A 25,156-nucleotide genomic window follows, 5' to 3' on the forward strand; every position below is an offset into this window, starting at 1 on the left:
TTTAACTCAAAACTTTGCTTCATGGGGGTGCGTGGAACAAAACATTTTGAGATGGGGGCCGCGGGCCAAATACATACTGTATCTAAAAATGTTTTCTAAATTCTAACAGTATGTATAATCTTTTGAATATAATATATTCAATGATTTGCACACATTTTCCACGATTAAAAAAAAGATAGCAGATCTTCAAGCTCATAGCGCTCGGTGCCGCACTATGAGCTTGTAGATCAGCTATTTTTGAACAGCCAAAGAAATCTTTAAGAGGTGGTGCCATGGTTTTGCACTTTTTCTGTTTTTCATGTGTCTTTGAGGTTGATAGAACTTCATTATGCCCCCTGGTGGTGTTTTTATAGTGTTTTATGTCTTCTCTGACTATTTTGAGTTTCTACCTGGAGGCTGAAACCTTGAGGGTCAAACGTGCCAATAAAAAAAACTAGGATGAGAGAACATATCACTCCAGTTCTAGCTTCACTACACTGGCTCCCGGTTGTTTTTAGGATTGATTTTAAAAATATTTTAATAGTTTATAAAGCTCTAAATGGTCTGGCACCTTCCTACTGTACCTCTCTGACTGCCTAGAGAGATATGTTCCAAACCGGGCCCTCAGGTCTTCAAGTGCTGACCTGCTCGAGGTGCCTACAATGACATATAAAAAATACGGTGAAGCAGCATTCTGCTTTTACGGACCGACAGTGTGGAATAAACTCCCATTACACTTAAGACAGGCAGCCTCTGTCGATAGCTTTAAAGCACAGCTCAAGACCTATTACTTCACTCTTGCTTTTAGCTGATTCTTTGGTTGATTTTTAATTCCTCACTGTATTGCCTATTTTAATGTTGTTTTATGCCTTTGCTTTTATTTTATTTTATTTTATTTTTGTTTGCTTTATTTTTAAATTGGTTCTAACTGTAATTGTATTCTTGCTCTGTAAAGCACTTTGAGCTGCATTTCATGTCATGAAAGGTGCTATACAAATAAAGTTTATTATTATTAATAGAAAAACAGCGCTTTAGTGACACAGTAAAAATCTTCCTCCTAGTATAACCATAATACCTGATGATTATGTTTTAGGGGGGGGGGATCACTAAAAATCACGGCACCCCGTGTTTAAAATGATACGGTTTTAATGGATTAAGATGCATAGATTTAAATGAATACTGAGGATCATCTTATTGTGCTAAAGAACAATGGAAGTTGGGGAGTTTCCCTGCTTGGAGTGTGCCAGATTTCTCATCCAAAATGGGCAAACAACAATTTACAAACCATGAAAGCCAAGATTTGGTTTTATTCTAATCCGTCTCCTCTAAACCAACCCAAATGCAGATTTTTGATTAAGCCTAGATTTTTTTTTAACCCCAAATACGATTTAGTGACATCTGACTGATTCCAGCGGAGCAAAGGGAAATGTATTTAATAATCATACTCATTACACAGTGTTTTGGTCCACTGGTAAAGAAAAAGAACAACGTTTCCTCTCAATAAATAAAACAGGTTTTTACGGGCTCTAAAATACAGTATTTGCATTTTGTAAACAAGGCCTCCAGATAACTAATAGTTTAATAATACTCAGTAATACTGTGTGTGAGAGTGCGTGTCCGCGGGCGCGTGTCCGTGTGTGTGTGTGTGTGTGTGTGTGTGTGTGTGTGTGTGTGTGTGTGTGTGTGTGTGTGTGTGTGTATGTATGTGTGTGCGCGCATGCCAACGCACATGTGGTAAATGAGAGTTGTGATAATAAGAAAAAATGCAATAAACCAGTGGTTCTCAAAGATGGATCCAGGGACCCCTAGGGGTCCTTGAGGGGGTTCCAAATGGACCCTCACAGATCTCTAACTCTAAGAGTGTACAAATGGAACCAAATGCATTCCATTTGTACACTCTGCAGAGAACAACATTGGACTTTACTGGACTATTTCAGTCAATACTTTTACTATTCTACTCCACTACATCGCAGAGCAAGATATTGTACGTGTTTCCATGGGGTCCCCAGCATCAAAATCATTTTAACCACTTTTACGTTGGCTATTCAAAAATAGCAGATCACATGTACAAGCTCACAGTGAGCTTGTACATCTGCTATTTTTTTTACATTTTTAAAAATCTCAAAAATGTTTGGAAAATGTTGAATAATGTTGATTCAAAAATCTTCTCTTCTGGGGTTCCCTCCGTTTTAAGATGGGGGTCCGCGGGCAAATACATATCAATGTGGGGGTCCTTGACATGAAAAAGTTTGAGAATTGCTGCAATAAAGCATACAGCTATATCAGTATGCATACAGTAGTAAATAGTAGCGCTGGTCCTAACAAAGCCAGAGCTCACAGCCATATCTCCTGCTGTCAGACAATAGTTATTTCGTTGTCATATAAAAACACCATTCATTAAGACGTAATTAGTATTTACTGCTGCAACAAAATATCTCCTCTGTTCTCTAGCGCTTTGAGCTGCTGTATTTCATTGGTAAGTTCCTATTAATTATGAGAAGTTATGTCCAGTGATGTAATGTACTGTATAGGGTTTCACAGCGGTAGTCAGTTCTTCCCCCATTTTCATAATAAGGCAAAATAGCAACAAAAAAAAAGAAAGCTATATTAATTCAATAATAATTATTCACAAAAATATGTCAGGGGCTTAGTGAAAATTCAACTAAAATATTATGATAATCAATTAATCATCTCTTTGGTGTTATTTAATTTAGCTATTTTGCTATAATGACATGCTATACAGAATTTATTTTCTCTGCTGATGGCAAACCACAGTATATCTATGTGTCACGTTTTCTGAAAACTTTGTAAATTATTCTCTGTCGGTCGGCAACAGCGATCACAAAAGTAAACTTATGTAAGACTTAATGGACGTTGTGCATCTTTACTTTTATTCATAATGTCTTACAAAACGTAATGCATAAATACCACAGCAGCGCTTCACAAGACGGGAAAGCTTATTTAAGTGAAACGTTTCTATGGTCCATTGGTTTCTCTTTGTGAGTTGTTATTAAAAGATGTGGTGCTAGAAGGCCATCCATGCAATGTACTCTTCAGCGTACAATGGCTGCTGCCTCCTTCATCTCTTTAGACCAGTAACATTTCAACTTAACACTTCTTATTGAATGTGGACTGTGTCACCATAGCAACAGCAACAGCTTATTTAAGACGGGTGGGTCTCAAACTTGTTCATGTCAAGGACGCCGTAAATTGATATGCATTTGACCACGGACCCCATTTGAAGATATTTTGTGGCAGGGAACCCCCTTAAAGGGAAATACCACTCATTTTCAACATTGAACTATGTCTTTAATACACCTTAGAGCTTTTGTGTGGAAATAAGAAAAAAGTCTGCCCCCCCCTTCTATGTTGCCTAGAACTGGATAATTGATTGAGGTCATGTGATCAGTGACATACGCAGGGTGTACTTTTGTCTCCGCCCTCTCAGCCAAAAGTACAGGATGTATTAAAGACATAGTTCAATGTTGAAAATGAGTGGTATACCCCTTTAAAGACAAGATTTGTGTAAAAAAAACTATTCTCAATATTCCACATGTTTCACAGTTCTTCAAGATTTGTTCAAAATATAGTAGATCTACAAGCTCTCGACGTGTCACAAGGCAATGTGTTTTGAGCTTGTAGATCGGCTATTTTTGAATAGCCGAAGTGTAAAGGGTTAAAGTGGTTTAAACCAATTTCAATGCTATATTAACTCATTGTGCTGGGGACCCCTAGAAACCCCCTCAATGACCTCCACTTTGAGAGCCACTGTGCTACAGTCAGTGGTGTAAAGTAACTAAGTATATGTACTCAAATACTGTACTTGAGTAAAATGTTTTGGTATTTTTACTTTCCTGCAGTATTTCCAATTTTCAAGTACTTTTACTTCTACTCCACTACATCCCAGAGGCAAATGTTGTACTTTTACTCCACTACAATCATTTGACAACTTTTGTTACTAGTTACTTTGTAGATATAAAATCTTATATTATCAGACATACATTAACCACTTTAGCCCCATTTTATACCTAGGCTATATGAAAATAGACGATCTACAAGCTCACAACGCGTCGCATGTGAGCTTGTAGATCTGCTATTTTCAAACGTGTTAAGTACATTTTGATGCCAATGCTTTTGCACTTTTACTCAAGTAACGTTTTGAACACAGGCCTTTTACTTGCAACAGAGTATTTTTTATATTGTGGTATTGTTACTTTTACTTAAGTAAAATATCTGAGTACTTCTTCCACCACTGGATATATATATATAGGCACAAGGCCAATATTGAACGGTATGACCTCAAGTGTATTATTGTGAGATAACGCCACAGTTTTATTATAAATATTTATCATTAGCTGTGGTAGCCATAGCTACAGTAAGTAGCTTCCAGATAAGGTGAAATAGGGTGGACGAGTTTGGAGCGCTATATCCAGAGATATTGATTGACACACGCTAGAAAGCCCCTCAGCCCGTGCAAGGTCATACCAGTAGCTAACTTTGGAATAATGAGCGATTTACAATTATGTCTTTCACAGTCCCTTTCCTGGTAAAGACATTTTGCTATTCTAAACACGCACTGCCACCATGCAGAAAACCATGTCACAAACTCTGCTCGGAACCCTGTACATTGAATAAACATTGAATTATAGAGCTTGTAACACAAAACTCCTAAATATGCATCGGAAATGGTCTGTATTCTCTAGCGGCTCCACACAGTAATGATATGATTTTTAGTCGTATATGAACTCAATATGTGACACAGATAGGCCATATAGTTGTAATTAGTATTCTCGAAAGATATTTCCAGATGATCTGAGGTCATATTTGGAACACATACTGTACGTGACAAAAATAAAATGTCTCTGGTATCCTATAATATGTTGTCTTCGTGATCTATATTAGGGTTCATATTTGACCATAATATGCTGCATTTCAACTATACTCGTGATATACGATACGATACGATACGATACGATAATACTTTATTGTCAGTTCACACTGAAATTTGTCTTGCGACACAGCAGCCATGTATGCAACAATAAACATGACATAAGAAAACAAAACAAAATACATACATAAAGACATACAAAGACAAGAGCAATGTCCACCTCTCAGCCTACCCCAAGCCTACAACTCCTGATTAAGCCTCAATGTCGTCTGATGGACAAAGGACCTCTTCAGTTTGACCTTATTGTATGTAGGAACACTGTATCTCCTTCCTGAAGGCAGCAACCTATATTCTCCATACAAAGCATGGCTTGTGTTTGAAGTGATATTCCTTGCCAACCTTATCATACTGTCATTATACGTAGATGTATAGAGCCTCTGAAGTGGTTGTCCAACAATCTTTGAACAAATGTTCAGTTGCTGCAGCAGTTGTGACTTTAAGGCTACAGACAGACATCCATACCAGGTGGTACTACAGTACTGAAGAACACTCATAATAACAGAAGTGAAAAACAAAAGAAGAATCTGTCTACTAGCACCAAAAGATCTCAGGCGGCGAAGGAAATAGACTCTTTGCTTTGTCTTCTTACCCACTGATTCAATCTGGTCTTTCCATGACAGAAGGTGGTCAATTACTACTCCTAGGTATGTATACGAACATACCTGGTTGATCTGTTCACTATGAATAGTAATGGGGGATCTGTGTATCTCTAGTGGGGCACCAAAAACAATCTCCTCTGTCTTTTTTGTGTTAATGATAAGAGCGTTGTTATCACTCCACTCCACCACCTTATTTACTCTGTGTTGGTGCAGTCCAGGATCACTGGAACTATCCAAAAGAGAAATCAAAACTGTATCATCAGAGTACTTTAGAATGTATTGGTCTGGTTTGTCAGTGCGACATTCAGACAGACATTCCTCAGTACGACAGCTGTCAGTATAAAGGGTGAAAAGTACAGCTGAGCTTACACAACCCTGGGGAGCACCAACATTAGTAGTTAATGCTGAGGAGAGGGTTTTGTTCACTTTCACCCTCTGTACTCTGTTCGTAAGGAAGGAAGCATACCAGTGAATTAAGTATGGATTCAGTTCCAACTGTACCATCTTTGACACCAGAATATCAGACTGTATTGTATTGAAGGCTGAAGAGAAGTCTAAGAACAGCACCCTTGCATGATTCTTATTAGACTTATCTAGGTGTTTTGTAATGAAGTGGACCAGTGTGACAACCGCGTCCTCTGTACCGCAACCTTTCTTATAAGCAAACTGACAGGGGTCAAATTTGTCTTTAGTTATACTCACAAGATGTTGCAACAGTATTCTTTCCAGTGATTTCATGGTCACTGAAGTGAGAGCTATGGGTCTATAATCCTTATGTTCTTTTGGACATCGGATTTTGGGTAGTGGTTTTATGTGCGAGGTTTTCCAACACAGAGGAATTATGTGTGTATCTACAGAGGTTTGAAATATTGGTTGCCACACAGGAGCCAACTCAGATGCAAAGTTTTTGAGGAGAAAAGCACTGCACTCATCCGGCCCATTAGCTTTCCTTGTGTTAGTACACCGAAACACTCTCCTGACATCCTCTTCAGTGATGATAATTCTGTCTGAGGGGGCAGGTGTTACAGCCTTCAGTATTTCAGTGCACTTAGAGGAATCACCTAATGATTCGAATCTGGCATAGAAAGTATTTAGGTCATTGGCAAAGCCAAGTTCATTGTCTGTCACAATAGGTTTGGTTGGGGATGACATTCCTGTCATGGATTTCATAGTATCCCACGCCTTTTTGTGATTATTGGCTTTAAACGCATCCTCTAGATGCTGTCTATGTGCCAATTTTGCCTGCCTCATTTTAGTTTTTAGCTTTTTTTCTGTCAACTTAAGGGCACCGAAATCTTTGTTTATGAAGGCTGTTTTCCTTTCATTTATAACATTCTTTATGTCCTTGGTCACATAAGATTTATTGTTCGGATAGATTTTAATTTCTTTTGTAGGAACAACCAGCTGTACACAAAAATTAATGTAATCATTTGTAACTGTGGTTATTTCGTCCAATGAACCATCTCTAAAAGTGTCCCAATCTGTACAGTCCAGGCATGCTTTTAGTTGTTCCTTGCTTTCATTTGTCCATGTCCTAACTACTTTCTTCTCCAGCTTTCCTCTCTTCAGTTTTGACTTATAAATTGGGGTCATGCACACAACGTTGTGATCAGAGGTCAATATAGGCGGCCCAACCGTGGCAACATATGCATGTGGAATGTTCACATAACACTTGTCCAGAATGTTATTTTTCCTCGTCGCATCCTTAACATATTGTTCAAATCCAGGCAACACGGTGTCCAGATAGCACTGATTCAAGTCTCCCAGCACGATTGCTGGTGCCTCTGGATACTGCAGTTGCAGTCCGTGCACACAGTCAGCAGTGGTTTTTGCTGCTTGTGCAGCTCTTCCTGGCCCTTTAGGAGGCACATATACTAGAAAAAGTAAAATGCACCCAAATTCGCGAGGAAGATAGAAAGGTCTTAAAGTCATGCCTAGGATCTCCACGTCGGGATCATCGCATATCCTAAGTTTGACGGAGAAGGATCGACACCAGAGATCATTTATGTACACACATACACCGCCGTAACCCCTCCCTCCACCTCTGTCCAGTCGTACCAGAGTGAATCCGGGGACTTCATAGAGTGAGTCTGGTTGTGATGGCTTTAACCAGCTCTCAGTGAAACAAAACAGTGATGCCTCACGAAAATCATGATTGTACCTTGTGTATGTCCGTATCGTGCCTATTTTGTTGTGCAGGGAACGCACGTTGGCCAGAACGATAGAAGGGAGCGGGGGGCGGGTGAATCTCCTCCGTAGTCGGGTCCGAATTCCCCCTCTTTTCCCTCGTCTCCTCTTCCTTTTTCCTCGGATCAACTCGGCGGGGATGTTATCCAACACCGGTAGGTGGACGTGGTTTGCCGTTGTGTTCGGCTCCGGCGGCCGTAATGCCAGCAGTGCAGCTCGGCTGTACACAGTGACACAGGCGATCCTGGTCGCGCCGTCCTCACGCCAGATGTTTTTGTCGAGTTGAGTCTGTTCGACCGATAAGCAGGAGTTGATAGTCCATAGGATCAGCAGAGCTACTTTTACTGCTCTCATCATAACATGTAACGACATATAGGCACACGGACAATACAAACAACTAAACAATAAGGCATACAAGGCACTCTGAGGTCGCGGTGCTGCAGCAGAGCCGCGCACACGGAAGCAACAGCTCAGCAGAGCAGAGCAGAGCAGAGTATGTATCAGAAATGGTCCGCATTCTAGCGAGAATCCAATCTCAGACATGCAGTGGTGGAAAGTAACTAAGTACATTTACTCAAGTGCTGTACTTTTAAGGAAGTACAATGTTGAGGTATTTTTTACTTTGCTGGAGTATTTGCAATTTTCAATACTTTTACTTCTACTCCAGTACATCTCAGAGGCAAATATTGTACTTTTACTCCACTACCTTTTGTTATTATTATTTATAACAATTATTTGAAAACTTAAGTTACTAGTTACTTTGTAGATTGTTATTATTATTACAAAACATACATTACCCACTTCAGCCCTATGTATATTTCGGCCATTTGAAAATGCAACGCATTGTGAGCAAAATGTGAGTACTTTTTCAACCACTGCAGACATGACTTGTGACACATAAACAGGGGGCTGATGTAGCCGTAATGGCTCAGAGTCTCTGCCAGATGAAACCAAACGCCTATTATCTCCTCCAGCCAGGGAGGAATTCCCTGGCTGGAGGAGATAGTCAACGGTTGTTGACGTTGGCTTTCCATGCAGGAGACCAGGTTTCGAATCCCAGGCGTTACACAGAGTTATCTGCTACCAACAAGTTGGACTGCAAAAAGTACAGCAAATTACAGCACACTTGAAAATATAGGAAATAACTTGAATCCTTTTTTTTGTTCTTTTTGTAGTCAAGCATTGTTTTTGTAGTCTGGCAAAGCCAGACAATCCGAGACCTTGGTCTGCACTGAGACATCTGGGGAAATTCAATGAATGGGCTTGAATGTCAGACACAGTGCAAACAGTACAAACTTAACACCCACAGCTTTGAAAACCCATCCTGATACTGTCCCAACATGAAGGACCGCCCTAAAGTCTCTAAATTAACAGGCTATTGGTTGAATTTAGATGTCACCAGGCGTATATATGCACATCAGCAGGTGATCTCTGATCGTCTAGAGACTATTGGTTTTTGTTTTGTTGTTTTCCTGAAGAGTGGATGGACCTCACACTTGATTTTATTACCTTAATACACATTGTCATAAATACTATATTCTTCCAGTCGCTAGATTAAAGTCTTCTTTCAATCACCATGAGATGCGTTTTGGTAAATTATGGTCCCATTTATTTTAAAATAAATACAGATGATACAGTAGGGTATGCAGTAGGAGGGGCGTGGCTATTATTTGATTGACAAGCTACACAACCAATAGCATTCATTCCCCACCCCCGTCTGGTCCAAACCAAAAGCATTCATTTCCGAGTGCATAGGATATAGAAAAATGGCGGATTTGAAATCGTTGAAAAATAGGCTTCAATTAGGGTTTGTAGAGTCTATGGGCGTATAACGCTGTCATACTTTTTACTGTCTATGATCACAACGCTTTGTGAGCTTGTAGGTCGGCAATGTTCAAATACGTTTTTTTATTTAGTTTTATAGTTATGTTTAACTTTGGTACACTGTAAATATATTTTGATGACAATCCTTTTATATACTTTTACTGAAGCAACATTTCGAATACAGGACTTTGAATAGAGTACTTCCTACATCAGTGAACATTTTGGAATATACAACTCTGCGTGACATGTACGTTCCTCATCCTCCTCCTCATAACAGGTCTGGAGAAGGTGGGCCGGGATTCCACGTACGAGCAGGAGGGGAAGGTCCAGTTCGTGATGGACGCGGTGTATGCCATGGCGCACGCCCTGCACCGCATGCACCGCGAGCTGTGCTCCGGCTACCCCGGCCTGTGCCCGCGCATGGCCAACCTCGATGGCAAGGAGCTGCTGGCGCACATACGAGCCGTCAACTTTAACGGTAAGAAGACCCATCCGTCTATTGAATCACACGTTGGATATTGAACTACTAGAGGTGGGCTACCCGACTGAAACCCGTCGGGACCCGTTTGGACTAATAATTAATGGTAGGGTTTGAATCGGGCTCGGGTACTATCTATGCTGTTGGGTTTCGGGACTGGTTCGGACAGAACAGTGCTGCCCGATCCCAGCTCTACTTGGTACTCATTGTTGGCAGGGATGATGTCATCATTGTTTCATCACGCTTCTTGCATTTGATCTTCTGAATATATATATTTTTGTTTCAATTTAGTATCTTATCCAGAGCAACGTACATACGAGTTAAAGGAGTAGATCATCCAAGAAATGAATGTATTTCTATCGTCTACCTACCCAGTGTTGTCTTTGACTCGCGGAAACTTGATGAATGGAATAAGTCCGAGACCCGAATTAACAACAGCAAAACTATATCAAAAAGTCCAAAACACCGGCTCACATTATCATTTAGATTCTGTTCTACCGTAGTCTGCTGAGAAACCGGAATATCGCTAAAGAAGAAGATGAACTTTAAAACACTTCCGGACTAAACCAGCACATACGCACGAGCAAAGAACGTGTGTGGACGCTCGCATGCATGTGAATAATGTCTGGTTGAACCCTACGGGCACGCCCATACAAAGAAAATCTAGATGATAATATGAGTGGTGTTTTGGTCTTTTTATGGAGAGATTTGTTACATCGTTTTTTCTGTTCCATTCATCAAGTTTTTTCTTGATTTTTGGATCGTGGATTCACCGATAAGGAATGATTTACAAACTAAAACTCACCGTGAGTCAAATACAACACCGGATAGGTAAACGATATAGAAATAGAGTAATTTCTTGGGTGAACTACTCCTTTAAATCCAAGTTAATTGCATGAACCCTAGTCAACAAACAACAGGTAAATGATCACATGGGTGCAAAGAGAACAATGTAGTGCTTCAAAGAAACTAGAATACCAGGTAAACATCAAACATGAAAACATCAAACCTAGCATCTGTCTAAAAAAAACATGCTGCCTAAATAATATTCTTAACATTTGGGGTTGAGCAAAACAAATCGAAATTACAAACCATGTGAACAAGTAACCAACACATATATTGTCTCTGTCGGGTGGAAACCTCATATATCCAAAACTATTACTTCAGGATTCAAATTCAAAAGTAGCATGTGTGACGGTGCAGTATGATCAAGTAGGGGATTCATTTACCAAAAAAAGTAAAAAAAAACACAACAAGTTAAAATATGGAGATAAGAGTTGTTTTGCCTGACAGCAGCGATATGCATCAAAAAGGTGACAAGAAGGGATACAAGGAGAGAGGATGCTAGGGTGTGATAGAAGGAGAGAGGATGCTAGGGGGTGATAGAAGGAGAGAGGATGCTAGGGAGTGAGTTGGAGGCTGAAGAAAGCTCAGTATCATGTTTTAGTCCTCAGTAAAGCTCATTGATTTTTGTCAGCCTTGCTTTCCTTTCCCATCACCATGTGAAGGAGGGTGTTGGCTTTCACTGTCGTTCATTCTTTTCCTTCCTCTCCTACCTGTTTTCAGTGTTGCCATGTCTGCTTATTCCAAGCGACATTGGACGAGTTTTTCTGTAAAGTTGCTTGTACATTTTTGTAGTTGCGGATTGCGGTTTTTGCTTGTTTCCTAATGTTGTTTTTTTCATGTCAAGGACCCCCAGATTTGTGGCCGCGGACCCCCATCTGAAAATACTTTGTGCCAGGGACCCCATACAACATTTGTGTTGTTAAAATGACTTTTATTCTTGACTTTTCTTTTTTTTTGTATGTTTTCTCCAATAAAAAAAAATAAGAAAATAGCAGATCTACAATCTCACAACGCGTCACGATGCGACACGTTGTGAGATGGTAGATATGCTATTTTCAAATAGCCGATGCAAAGTGGTAAACCTTAGCCTATAGTTGCTTATTTTCATAAGCTTGTTTCTCTTGCAAAATCTGGCAACACTGCCCGTTTTCCCTCCATCCTCTCCCATGCAGCAGACACTGTTTCATCCCTTGGTTCAGTATTCCTCTTGTTTCCTATCATCATACCTACTCTGTACCTTCTGCCACTGATCCAGCGCCTATATCGTCTTCCTCTCTGTCTCTCAACCGGTTTTTCCCCCTTCCTTTTCACTACCTTTTCCCCCCTCCATTTCATTCAGATTCAGAGTCTTTTTAGTCATGGTGGATCTGCTGGCAGCCTTTGTCAGCTAAAACCCCCCTTCACTACAGTCTATTGTTGTCTGTCTCCAGGGATCTCAGTCACTTCATCATTACACACACAATATGGCTCTATATATAGGCCTGTATAATATGGTTGCTGTCGGGGGGGAAGCCATTATGTCCAAAAACTACTTACTTTTCAGGAATTAAATTCACAAGAACGGCAGAAATGAGCTGATCTACAACCTCAAAATGCATCGTGATGTGATGCGTTGTGAGCTTGTACACGCACACACACACACACACATACACACACACACACACACACACACACACACACGCACAAACGCATGCACACACACTCACAAACGCACACACGCACACAAACGCACACATACACACACACACACACGCGCGCACGCGCACGTGCACGCACACGCACACGTGCACGCACACACACACACACACACACACACACACACACACACACACACACACACACACACACACACACACACACACACACACACACACACACACACACACACACTATTCTCGTTATTATGGCATCTCCTTCCAGTTCCTTTGTATTCATTACTTTCACCTTGGTGCGTTGTGCAGTGTTTTTTATGAGCCCTGCTCTCCGTTCTCACAACTTCACTTCAATCTCTTCACAGACAGAAACATAATTGGAGAAGACAACTGCGGGCACACTTCCATACACAATCATTTGAATATCCATAATAACTCTTTGCAGGCAAATAAGTGGGTGTGTTTTGCCCTTAAAGGAATCAAGGTCATCCGGCGATCTTTTTGTCCTCTTTGCCATTGTTAGGATATATGAGAAAAGGTTCCGGAATAATGGAACTACAATGACAAGACTGTAGGTCAAAACCTAGTACTGTATGTGGCTGGACCGTGTATAAAACCATAGAAGGCTTTCAATTTTAAATAAGGAACCGGTGACACCCGGCCTGACGGTGGAGTCTTATTAGTAACATCTTATGCTGTGTTCACGTGGATTCAGGCAGGCAGATAATACCTTCTGGACGGCCCAGAAAAAAGGGAATCACTTTGTATTAATAGATAAATGCCAAGTTTGTTTTGATGTAGCCTATACATCTTATACAGTACACAATTCTATATTGTCGTATTGTTTTGTGGTTTCTTGGTTAATTGTTACTTGTCAGGAATATGTATCTCTTTCTTTCTGTAATATCTTGTGTTATTGTTACATATAGGGACTTGCATGAAAATATGCAATTTTGCTAACTCCAACCTTGGAAATCTACATTGCATCCTCAACTATACTGTACTTAGTATTGTATGCCGTGTTCATTAACATGTGCTGTCCATCCCAATTAAACACATATCGGTAAAGATAAAGATCGGCTTGTGAATGCAGTTGGCTATAGGTCATTGTTAGGACAACCGGAGATAGACGATTGCTCTTTGATTGGCTGATTGAGGTTCATTGTCAGGCCAATTAAGTGGCTACCTGGCCGGCCAATGTTGTAACTTTATTCAAGATATTTGCATTTAGGTCTGCTTTTGCAACCCAGACAAAAGTGTCATGACCTTGAGAAAATAATAACTGATTATGAAAGGGAATAAGAAGAGAAATCAGTCAGCACTCGGTAATGTCTTTTTACAGCGATTTATTGGCCTTACCGGGACAGAACGGACGCGGTTCAACTTGGTCAGTCTTCCTCAACGTCCTTCCTCTGCAACGCTGAAGAAGACGCGTCCATTGTGTGTCCCAGTGAGGCTAATAAATCGTTGTAAAAAGACATTGCTGGCTGCTTTATCTCCTTGTTATACTTTTGGGCCGTGCGCCTAAAGCCTCTGTATTGTGTTGAAGGCAGTGTTGATTTTGACAGCAATTTTCTTTTTTAGTTTTAGTCATAGTCTTTTGAATAAAATTCCATTTAGTTTTAGTCATATTTTAGTCATCTGATATATGTTTTAGTTTTTGTCTAGTTTTGGTCGACTAAATATCATAAGATTATAATCGACTAAATCTACAGTTGATTTAGTCGACTAAAATGTATTGTTGGCGGTGCCTTGATGGCGTCGTAATGGCTGATTTTACACTTGGTTGCATGCTGAACATATCCGATCTACAAGCTCACTGTGAGCTTGTAGATCGGATATTTTCAGAGCGCAACACCCGAGCGCAACCAAACAGCGCAACGCACTGTGGGCTTGTAGATCTGCTATTTTCAGAGCGCAACACCCGAGCGCAACCAAACATAAAATGACTTGTCTTTTAGTTCTACTGGATCTCCCGCCCTAACATTTTAGTCCAGTTTTTATTTGTTGACAAAAGTGTCAATATATTTAGTCTTAGTTCTAGTCATTGTAGCTTAGATTTTTTTTGTTTTTGTTTAGTTTTCGTCAGTGAAAAAAGGTAGTCGACTAACATTTTTCGTCAAAGTTTTAGTCGACAAAATCAACGCTGGTTGCAGGCATTCTGTTTTCTTCACTTATTATGAAAGGGAACAACAATGGTTTGCTGCATGTGTAACCACATGATTTGAACCCGGATCTCATCTACCATCAACTACTGCTACACTTTCACCTCCCTTTGACTTCCCTTTGACCTCCTACCCAAAAGGGAGGACGAGCCCCCAATATAACCACCTGGATTTGAACCCAGGTATCCCATGTGGGAAAGAGAATCCCTCCTTATCCAAGGGATATATCATGCTTCTGGTTTTACCGCTTTGAGAGAATAGCTTTAAGGGTCATTTGTACTTATCTCCTTGTGAACTTGTAGTTAATGCAATTTTTGGTGCACGACACAGCACACCAAATATAAATGAGGAATTAGGGCTGACTTTTTTGCACTTGTCTATTGCTGTAGAGGAGGAATTGAACAGCCTCACACAACAAACGTAAACTTTGCTTACGTTCGTTTATGTGCAAAAAGAGTGACTTTGAAAGCTGTTTCACTGTACAATGTAAGTCAATGAGGAGCACATTTAGAATGATCAATTTCTAATCAATGGAGTAATTATTTTGTATTTCTTGTCCACCTTTGGAGTTACATCATGACAAGCTAACTGCACAACCCAAACCTCTACCAAAGTGGTCTTGCACTTTAATGACAAATGCATTAACAGGAGTTTCATTGTATTGTGCTTCCCTCATTTACTGAAGTGTTTCCATTATGTTAGATGCTGTCATATGCAGTACAGTGCATCATTTAATGTTGATTTCTTCCATCTAGTTTATTTGGAATCTGAGAGACAAGTTATTTCAAACAAATAACCTGAGTCAATTAACTCTTTGACTGCCAGAGTATTTTCATAAAGTACTCCCCCAGTGCCAGCAATTTTCGTGTTTTTTTATTTTTATATTTTGAATTTTTCTCATGAAAATAATTTAAGGACACATAATGTAAAGACCCAGCACAAATCCGCCACTAGGGCGCAGCACATGACAGCTTGATCCATGTCGTTGGGTCTCTCTCACCCTTCTTCATAGATTAGACAAGGAAAAACATGAAAACGGATGTGACGTCCCCCCCATTGTTTTGATCAGCGAAAATTACGTTGTGATATACGACGGCGATGACTGATCGTCACCCAGACCATAGATTATAGAAGAGAACCGTTCCGTTTGTCCGTTATACCGTGTGAAAACCCGTTTATTTACCTATTTTGGACGAAAATGACTGGGGAAAAGAATCAAAAACCGGAAACGGAATCCAGGTCATGGAACCGGATGCAGATGTCCGTGAAGTAAGTGGAACTCGAGAATAACATTGAATATTAAGCAGCATAGCGCAATCAGAGATTAAACAATGAACGCGCGTCCAGCGCGTCGAGCGCGTCGACGGCCAACTGGACAAAGTAGCACTTGACGCGTTATCGCGTCGTCCGCAGTCAAAGAGTTAACCTCTGGCAATGATCGTTACCCTTGGCATCTCTTTGTACAACTAATGATGGTGCTCATTAACCCATTAAGACCGGGAACGCATCTGTGTAACCACTTTAACCATTATTTTATACTTTGGCTATTAAAAAATAGCAGATATACACGCTCATAACACAGCACCGAATGCCGTAAATCTGCTATTTTTTAAAAATCTTGAAAATGTGTACAAATCTTTGAAGTTATATATTTTTTAAGCAAAATTTGTTTTACTCAAATTTTTGCTTCTGGGGGTTCCCTGTATCAAATACATATAATTTTGGGTGGTCCTTCACATGAAAAAACACTGATATTATAGCAGAACACTGTTAGGATTTAAAAGACATTTGTTGAATCTCCCAGAAGTAAAGATTTGAGTTACAGATGTTTGTTTGAAAAATATATACATCTTCAAAGATTTGCAACAAAAAAATATATATATATTTCCAGAAATAGCCAAAAAATTACACAGATTATTTTCCGGTCTAAATGGGTTAACGATAAGAGGTGTGATAAAAACCCATCTTGATTTTCATTCAGGCAGACACACTCACAAGGCTGACCTACCTTTTCACAGCATAGCACCATGGATCTCTCAAGGTCAGGGAACTAAAGGGGAAAAACACATTTCACACAATCGCCCCGATCTCTCATTCTGCAAACGTTAACCTTGGGTACTTATACGCTCTTTATCCAGTTATTATTTAGCCTGTGCAATCTGTTTCAAACGCTGGTTATTATATAAAACATGCACATACTATTAATAGGAAAAAAGGTAGATAATTTTCTGAGACACAATCATGTTATTCTATTGAGTCGATGACTTATGGAGGTTGTTATTTATTTATTGTTATTTCTAAAGGTTAATCAACACACAGCGGTATTTTCTTTATCGTTCGGAGATGCGTATCTGTGATGGCCCAATGTCGTTGCACAGCAGTTTACACTGAAGGCTAATTAATACTTTTGTTATGACAAGGACAAAATGTTAAAGCAATTAGCATGAACACATTAACCCATTAAGACCGGGAACGCATCTGTGTCATTTTTAGATTTGAGCTAACAAAAAACATAATTTTACACTCTGGCTATTAAAAAATAGCAGATATACAAGCTCATAGCGCGGCACCAAGTGCCGTGCTATGAGCTTGTATCTGCTATTTAAAAAATGCAAATCTGTGAATATATATATTTATATATATATATATATATATATATATATATATATATATATATATATATATATATATATATATATATATATATATATTATTTTAAAGCGAACATTTGTAACTCAAATCTTTGCTTCTGGGGGGTCCCTGAATCCAAATATTTTTAGATGGGTGGTCCACGGCCGAATACATATCATTTTGGGGGTCCTTGAAAATCATGAAAAAGTTTGAGAACCACTGATATTATAGCAACATCAACGTTTTTTTTGAAAGCTGTTGAGATTTATAAGACTTTTTGTAGAATCGGCTTCAGGTCTTAATGGGTTAAACATTTCCATAACAACACCTGAGAAACCCACTGGGCTATTTAATATGACTGTCTTCAGCTCTTTTATTTTATAGCAGTATGCACTATGTAAAATGTAAAATGTAAAACAAATAATAATAATAGTGAATAAAAAGTGCTCCTCGGAGCACAAGTCTCCGCCAGGACAGATAGGTTATTATGGCCTCCTGGTGGCGCTATAATAGGCCAACGTGAAAAGGGTGCCATTTCTTCTCAGGCCTTGCACGGCAATCGGACACTGCATTCATGATTTGAGGCATTGTGTTCCAAAAATGTGGTTTGCTAAATTAGACCTGCTGGTGGCGCTGTAACAGGCCAATGTGAAAAGGGTGGCATTTCTTCCTCGGCCTAGTGGGAATGTGCGTGCAAAATTTCACGGATATTGCACGCTGCGTTCATGATTTGAGGAATTTTGTTCAAAACGGACCTATCCTGCAAACTTTGGAAGGCAATGTTAGCCAAGTAGGATGTAATATAAAATATCGGACACATCCATCTTGATCACATGACAATAGAGATAATGTGTACCGATTTGCGTGATTTTTGGAATCTGAAGGAGTAAGAGCAAAAAATGTGTTTTACAAAATTCAGCCCCCAGGTGGCGCTCTAAAAGGATTATGTAAAAAATGCAGGGCAAAGGTTTTTCCTTGGCCTCTAGGGAGTGTGCGTGCAAAGTTTCACGCAGATCGGTGCAAGTATAGCTAAAAAAGTGAATCGGTCTGTTATAGCGCCACCATGAGGCTGATTTGAAAGTTTTCGAGTGGCATTTCTTCCTGGGCCAAGTGGGAATCTACGTGGAAAGTTTCACAGAAATCCCATGCTGCGTTCATGATTTGAGGCATTTTGTTCAAAGTGAACCAATCCTGCAAACTTTGGAAGACAATCTTAGCCAATCGGGCTGGAATACGGAAAGTCAGACAGATTATAGAGATAGTGTGTACCGATTTGCGTGTTTTTAGGACAAAATCTGTAGGAGTAATATCCAAAAATGTGTTTTGCAAAAGTCGGCCTCATGGTGGCGCTATGACAGGCTGATCTGAAAAATGTGGGGCAGAGGTTCTGCTGTGGCATCCAGGGAGAGTGTGTGCACAGTTTGGCGGAGATTAGCTGCTCGCAGACAGAAGGACAGAAGGACAGACGAACGGACGGACGGACGGACGGACGGACGGACACACGGACGGACGGACGGACAGGGGGCAAAACATACTCTCTCACCATGCCTTTCGGAGACAATTAAAACCGTCCTATACTTTGGCTATTGGAAAAAAAAAACAGATACAAGGTCTCAACACATCACACTGTGATGCGTTGTGAGCTTGTACATCTGATATTTTTGAAAATGTTGGTCATCATTTTCATATTATTTGGTTTATTTGGAAATCATTTGTTTGCAAATAAATACGAAAGATAGAATGTGTGTGTGTTTTTTTTTTTTTTAGATAGATGTGTGATGGCCTTGTTGCCCACATCGCAATTGTAGAACGTATATCGTAGATTGCAACGCTGTGATCTTGCAGATCGGCAATTTTCTGTGAAGAGATTTGGTGCAGAGGGGAAAAAAGGAGGGTACGAGTATAGACCCCTGGGGGACACCAGGTAAAACAAGCTTCTCACTAATACGCAGTGGTGGAAGACGTACTCAGATATTTTACTTAAGTAAAAGTATAATACCACAGTATGAAAATACTCTGTTAGGGCGCGCTCCGACCAAAACATGGTCGGCTAGCGTTAAACGCAGGTAGTGCGCGGCCACAGTTTTTTGCAGCCAGCGGATTCAAAAAAACGGGAGTGACGCGCCTGTCACTCACTTTCAGGACCCTTCCTGAGTCTTGGGACGGTCCGCCCTCGACTCACCCGATTGGACAAGGGGGAAAATCAGTTTTATGCTTCAATTGGACAAGTCATGTAGAGCGGATAAACGCACTGTCTGCGCGACAGGCGGAAAGATCCGCTCTTGCGTGAATCCACGCATTTGTAAATTGACAAAGCTTTGGCAGATTCTGCCCCAGAGGTAAAATAAAAGTGCGGTGGGAGCGCGCCCTTAAAAGTAAAAGGCCTGTGTTCAAAATGTTAATTGAGTAGAAGTACGAAAGTATTGGCATGAAAATATACTTAAAGCACCAAAAATAGCAGATCTACAAGCTCACAACGTGTCGCACCGCAACACGTTGTGAGCTTGTGGATCAGCTATTTTCAAAAAGCCTAGGTATAAAATAGGGCTAAAGTGGTTAACTTATGTTTTATAATGCAACCATTTATATCTGCAAAGTAACTAGTAACTAAAGTTTTCAAATAATTGTAGTGGAGTAAAAGTACAATATTTGCCTCTTAGATGTAGTGGAGTAGAAGTAAAAGTAATGGAAATTGGATATACTCAAGTAAAGTACACATACCTCAAAATTGTACTTAAGTAAATTACTTGAGTACATGTACTTACTACTTTCCACCACTGCTAATACTGACATAACCCTTTTCTATAGAAGCACCCAGCAGACCTCATTATGCAGGCATGTTTTTGTTTTATTCCAAAAACAACGAATTGATAAACAAAACGGTAGCCTGTTGTTCCTGCATAACGTCCTCTTATTCTTGCCAGTCGCCCATAAAGAACAGAACGGTGTCCTCAGTCAGCTTGTGATGATAAAACCAACCATTACTTCTTCATGATGCGTGTCTCTGCCTCACACACGCTTCTATAGCCTTGATCCTCTCACCAAATTACAATAGATCACAGGGGGGGTCCCTGCCTCTGTATGCATCATAAGCATCCTTCCTCGCCTCCTTTCTCGCCTCGCCTCCCTTACCCCTCCCCCTCTCCTCCCCTTCCACTTCCCTGTCTCCTCCACCTTAGCCTCGGAAACCCAGGCTTTTTTTTTTGTTACAAAAGAAAAACAGCCTGGGGGAGCCATGCAGGAACGATGGTCTTGGACCTTGTTATCTCCTAACCAATCAGAGTGCAGAGGGGCGTCGCTCTAAATTTGGTGACGTCAGCGTGCTCCGTGCACAGGCCGAGAGGGGGAGGGGAGGGGAGGCGGGGACATAGATTGGTGAAGCAATAGGAAGCCACGCACAAATCCGGGCGGCTGTGTTTGGGTCCGCCCTTCAAGACCATGGATTGAGCTCGTAGCCTCAGGCTACCTCCACCTATACTGTGAATGGAAGCCAATTTAACCCATATAGACCGGGAACGCATCTGTGTGTCATTTTGAGATTTATTTGACCGTTCAAAAATAGCAGATCTACAAGTTCATATATGAACTTGTAGATCTGCTATTTTTGAAAAAGATTGCAAATCTTTGAATAATATATATATATATTTAAAGTGAACAATTTTAACTCTGTTACAACTTCTGGGGGGTCCCTGGAACAAAATATGTTGAGATGGGGGTCCAAATACATATAATGTTGGGGGTCCTTGACATGAAAAAAAGTTTGAGAGATTAAAGCAACATAGGTTTTTTTTTTGTTAGGATTTAGAAGACATGTGTAGAATCCCCAGAAGCAAAGATTTGAGTTACAAATGTTCGCTCTAAAAACATAAAGACCCCAAAAAAAAAAAAAAAAAAAAGCAGATATACAAGCTCATAGCGCGGCACTCGGTGCAGCGCTATGAGCTTGCATATCTGCTATTTTTGAATAGCCCAAAGAAATCTAAAAATGACAGAGATGCGTTCCCGGTTTGAATGGGTTAAATAATTTCCATATCTCCAGACGGAGTGGAATCAGGGTTGTATTTGCAGGGGGGGGGGGGGGAGCCGGATTCCATACCTCTGCTTTTAATAACCAACCACCCCACCTCACCTGTCATTCATTTCTATGGCCGGTGAGGGACATTATGTTTTCTTCCGCGTATTTTCTGGTCCGACTGAATTAAATACATTCCATTTCCTTTTCCTATCGTTTGATATTTATGTTTGATAATATCACAATAATTAAAAAAATGTTAACTACTTAAACCCCGGCATCCATATTCTGAGAAAACTTTTTCAGCGAAGATATTTTAAGGTAGGGTAAGTGATATTTTTTTCTTTGTTAAAAAGGTTAAAGTACTATATTCTGATAGTAATCATTGCTACAAAATGTTTTTTCGGTCACAGGGGTCTCTCCAGCTCTTTAGTAAACAGAATATAGTACATTTTCATTGTTCTGAAAATGCATTTTCTGTTTAATAAAGAGCTGGAGAGACATGGGAGACTCCTTTTGCTGAACAAACACTCTATAGCAATGAGTACGGTACTATCACAATATACAGTAGAGCTATTTAACACTTATTTTAACCAAAGTAAATCACTTACCCTATACCTTTTAATGTAGAGCAAAAACAGAAAAGTCACTAAGATGGAGCCCTGGGGGACCCAGCTAGACACCATATGGGGCTGATGTGGTTAACCCTATTAACCCTGGCATCCCTATGCAAAAACAGCACAAATAGCACAATCTCATATCCCGTCGTTCTACGATGAGTTGTGAGTTTGTGGATGGTCGATTTTCTCTATTTGTCGTACAACAAAGTATATCCTTGTTGTGTTTTTTCCAAAATGAATGCCCTACTTGATCATACTACAGTGTCACACAAAAACATCTAAAGTAGCTGTTTTTGCTAGATTTTTGCTATTTTTTTATTTGAATCCTGAAAAGTAACAAAGTAACAAGTAAAAGGACTTATGAGGTTTCCACCCGCCAGAGATGATGTGGGGCTTAAACGTGGCGAGGGTGGGCAGCTTTGATGTGAGCTGTGAGCGATTCCCATAGGGAGGGGGGGCGGCCACCGAGAATTCCTTTATGTGAACTGTTGAAAGTTATACAAAAGCGTTGAACACTCATCTTTCCTCAAAGACACATTTTGAATCTATATATCTGTGCCATATATATCCATTCAGCGATGGAAGCGAGTCAGTCGGTCTAACAGGAGATTACAGCCCGGCTGACAGACTTGCGCTGTCAGCCCTGCAGTCATATCCATCACTAATTCAACGCCCTTTATCTCCTGCTTCTCCTGAAATAACATGAAACGGCTCAACACATTCATCAAGCTTGGCACACATCTGAGATGTGAGATTTGAGAGAGCTGCCTGCCTGCCTGCCTTTGCATGGCAAAAAGGCACGAGCAAGCGCGCTTCTTTCATTCCACGTTGTCGCTTTCAGCTGGCTCACTGCCTGAGAAGGAGATATGTATGGAAATGATTCAAAATATAGGCTTCCATTCTCAGGTACTTCTCTAGGTGGAGGCAGGCTTCATATTGTAAAAACATTTCGTAACCACTTAAAACCACACTCAAAACCCACCTTTTCAGACTTGCATTCCCTACCGAATCAGCAGCGCGCGCGGCAGTGGCTCAGGGGTACAGCTGCCGGATGGCAACCGCGAGGTTCCCAGTTCGATCCCGGGGTTCCCCCAGAGTCAGTGTCGAAGCGTCCTTGAGCAAAACGCTGAACCCGTAATTGCTCCCGATGAGCAGGTTGGTGTCTTGCATGGTTTCCTCCGCCATCGGTGTATGAATTTGTGTGTGAATGGGTGAACGTAATGCACAATCTATGTAAAGCGCTTTGGATACATAAATTACATAAATGTACCATTTAATCATAATCCAGTCAAAAAATCGACATACATTTAAAAAAAAAAATCCAATAAAGTTGTATTTATTCTGTTTCTGTAAAGCAACTTTGAGTACCTAGAAATACTAAATAAACTGGATGAATTATAATGGTGTCGGAATGAACAATAATTGGTTGTGTGTGTGTGTGTGTGTGTGTGTGTGTGTGTGTGCGTGTGTGCGTGTGCGGGCGCACCTTGTATCTCCATATTTCATCTTGTTATGTAACTTTGTTTCATAAATGAATGCCCTATTTTATACTTTTTCTTATGAGAGGAAAATAACCGTTGGGCTATTGTCAACATTTCTGTCATTTCTATAATGACTTGCCCAGAATAGGGACACCAGGTTTAAAGTGGTTGTGTCTGTGGGTTTCATAAATGTTGAACCAATAAAAAATATTTAACAAGAGTTTGTTACTAAATAATAACGTCATTGGATCCTTTGGACTCTTTTTTCCATTTCCTGACGAGCTACGTTCTTGGACTTACATGGTGTCCACCCACCAGTGACAGTATGCATGTGTGTATTAAGATGCATACAGTACATCATTTACATCGGTTTTGTTAACGTCTGTTTTGAAGCCTGATAGCCATGGAATTAGAAATCATCGCTTCCAGGTAGAAACCTTGTATGTCCAAAACAGTTACCTCTCAGGAAATGGAAAAAAAAAGAGCCTGTGATCCAATGTATTATTGTTTTGTCACAGGCACACTTAACAACTTTCACTTAACCCATTTAGACCCGAGTCCCATTCTAAAAACGCCTTCTAAATTATGACATAAGTTTCCTGAAAAAAAAACTTACAAACAAATATTTATTCAAAAAATACCAAAAATGTATTTTGCTGTATACTGTACATAGCAACACAAACCCCAAAAGGGGTTCCCGGATTGAATGGTACAGTTACGTATAGGGGTTCCAGGTCTAAATGGGTTAATGTATTATTTATTTAAAATGAATAGCAAAAATAGCAGATCCACAAGATCATTTTATGATGAAGTATAGGGAATTCATTTACAAAAACAAAACAAAACAAAGGGTTGAAATATGGATTATGGAGATACGAGTTTTCTGCATGACAGCAGCTAAATGCACCACCGCACGGACACACACACACACACACACACACACACACACACACACACACACACACACACACACACACACACACACACACACACACACACACACACACACACACACACACACACACACACACACACACACATGCATGTGTGCGTGCGTGCGTGTGCCTCATACCGCATGCAGCGTATACGGATGCTCCAAACACATGTGCGTCGTGTCGTGAGAGAGCGTCATGCCTCACTGAACCAGAGGGGAGGGGTGGGGGCGGGGGGGGGGGGGACACGACACAGCGCCACATAACAATCAACACGCACATTACACATGACATCAAACACGCACATTACACATGACATCAAACACGCACATTACACATGACATCAAACACGCACATTACACATGACATCAAACACGCACGTTACATTATTACATTACAGTCATTTAGCAGACGCTTTTATCCAAAGCGACTTAAAATAAGTGCATTCAACATAGTTAGGGAACAAAACTAAAAAATCACCAGAAGTCTTAAGTGCATTCTCTTCTAAAACAGGCAACTAAGAGTATACCTAACGCGAAGGTAAAAGTGCAGTATATCAGCTACCTACTTTCTTAAACAGATGAGACAAATAGGAAAATCAAATGAGCAAGAGCTAAAACAAATAAGTGTATCGAATAAACAAGATCCAATAAAACAATACAGCAAGAGCTCGTACAACTAGTTAACGACAAGTAGGCAAGGCGAAGAGGAAGGGTAGTGTTTCCTGAAGAGGTGGGTTTTCAGCCTGCGGCGAAAGATGGGCAGTGACTCTGCTGTCCTGTCCTGACATCAGTGGGGAGTT

General features: G+C 40.3%; 1 protein-coding gene across 1 annotated transcript in view; it reads left to right on the top strand.

The window, feature by feature from the left end:
* grm8b (glutamate receptor, metabotropic 8b) overlaps nucleotides 1–25,156 on the top strand; it is a gene marked incomplete at both ends in the record, with an annotated part of 405,215 nt that overhangs the window by 294,661 nt on the left and 85,398 nt on the right. Inside the window, one exon of the mRNA XM_080438351.1 lies at nucleotides 9,815–10,015. Coding sequence (XP_080294477.1) covers nucleotides 9,815–10,015 — 201 coding nt within the window. The remainder of the gene's footprint in view (nucleotides 1–9,814; nucleotides 10,016–25,156) is intronic.

Source organism: Gymnoscopelus braueri, assembly GCF_963280865.1.
Source record: "Gymnoscopelus braueri genome assembly, chromosome: 9".
NCBI lineage: Eukaryota > Metazoa > Chordata > Actinopteri > Myctophiformes > Myctophidae > Gymnoscopelus > Gymnoscopelus braueri.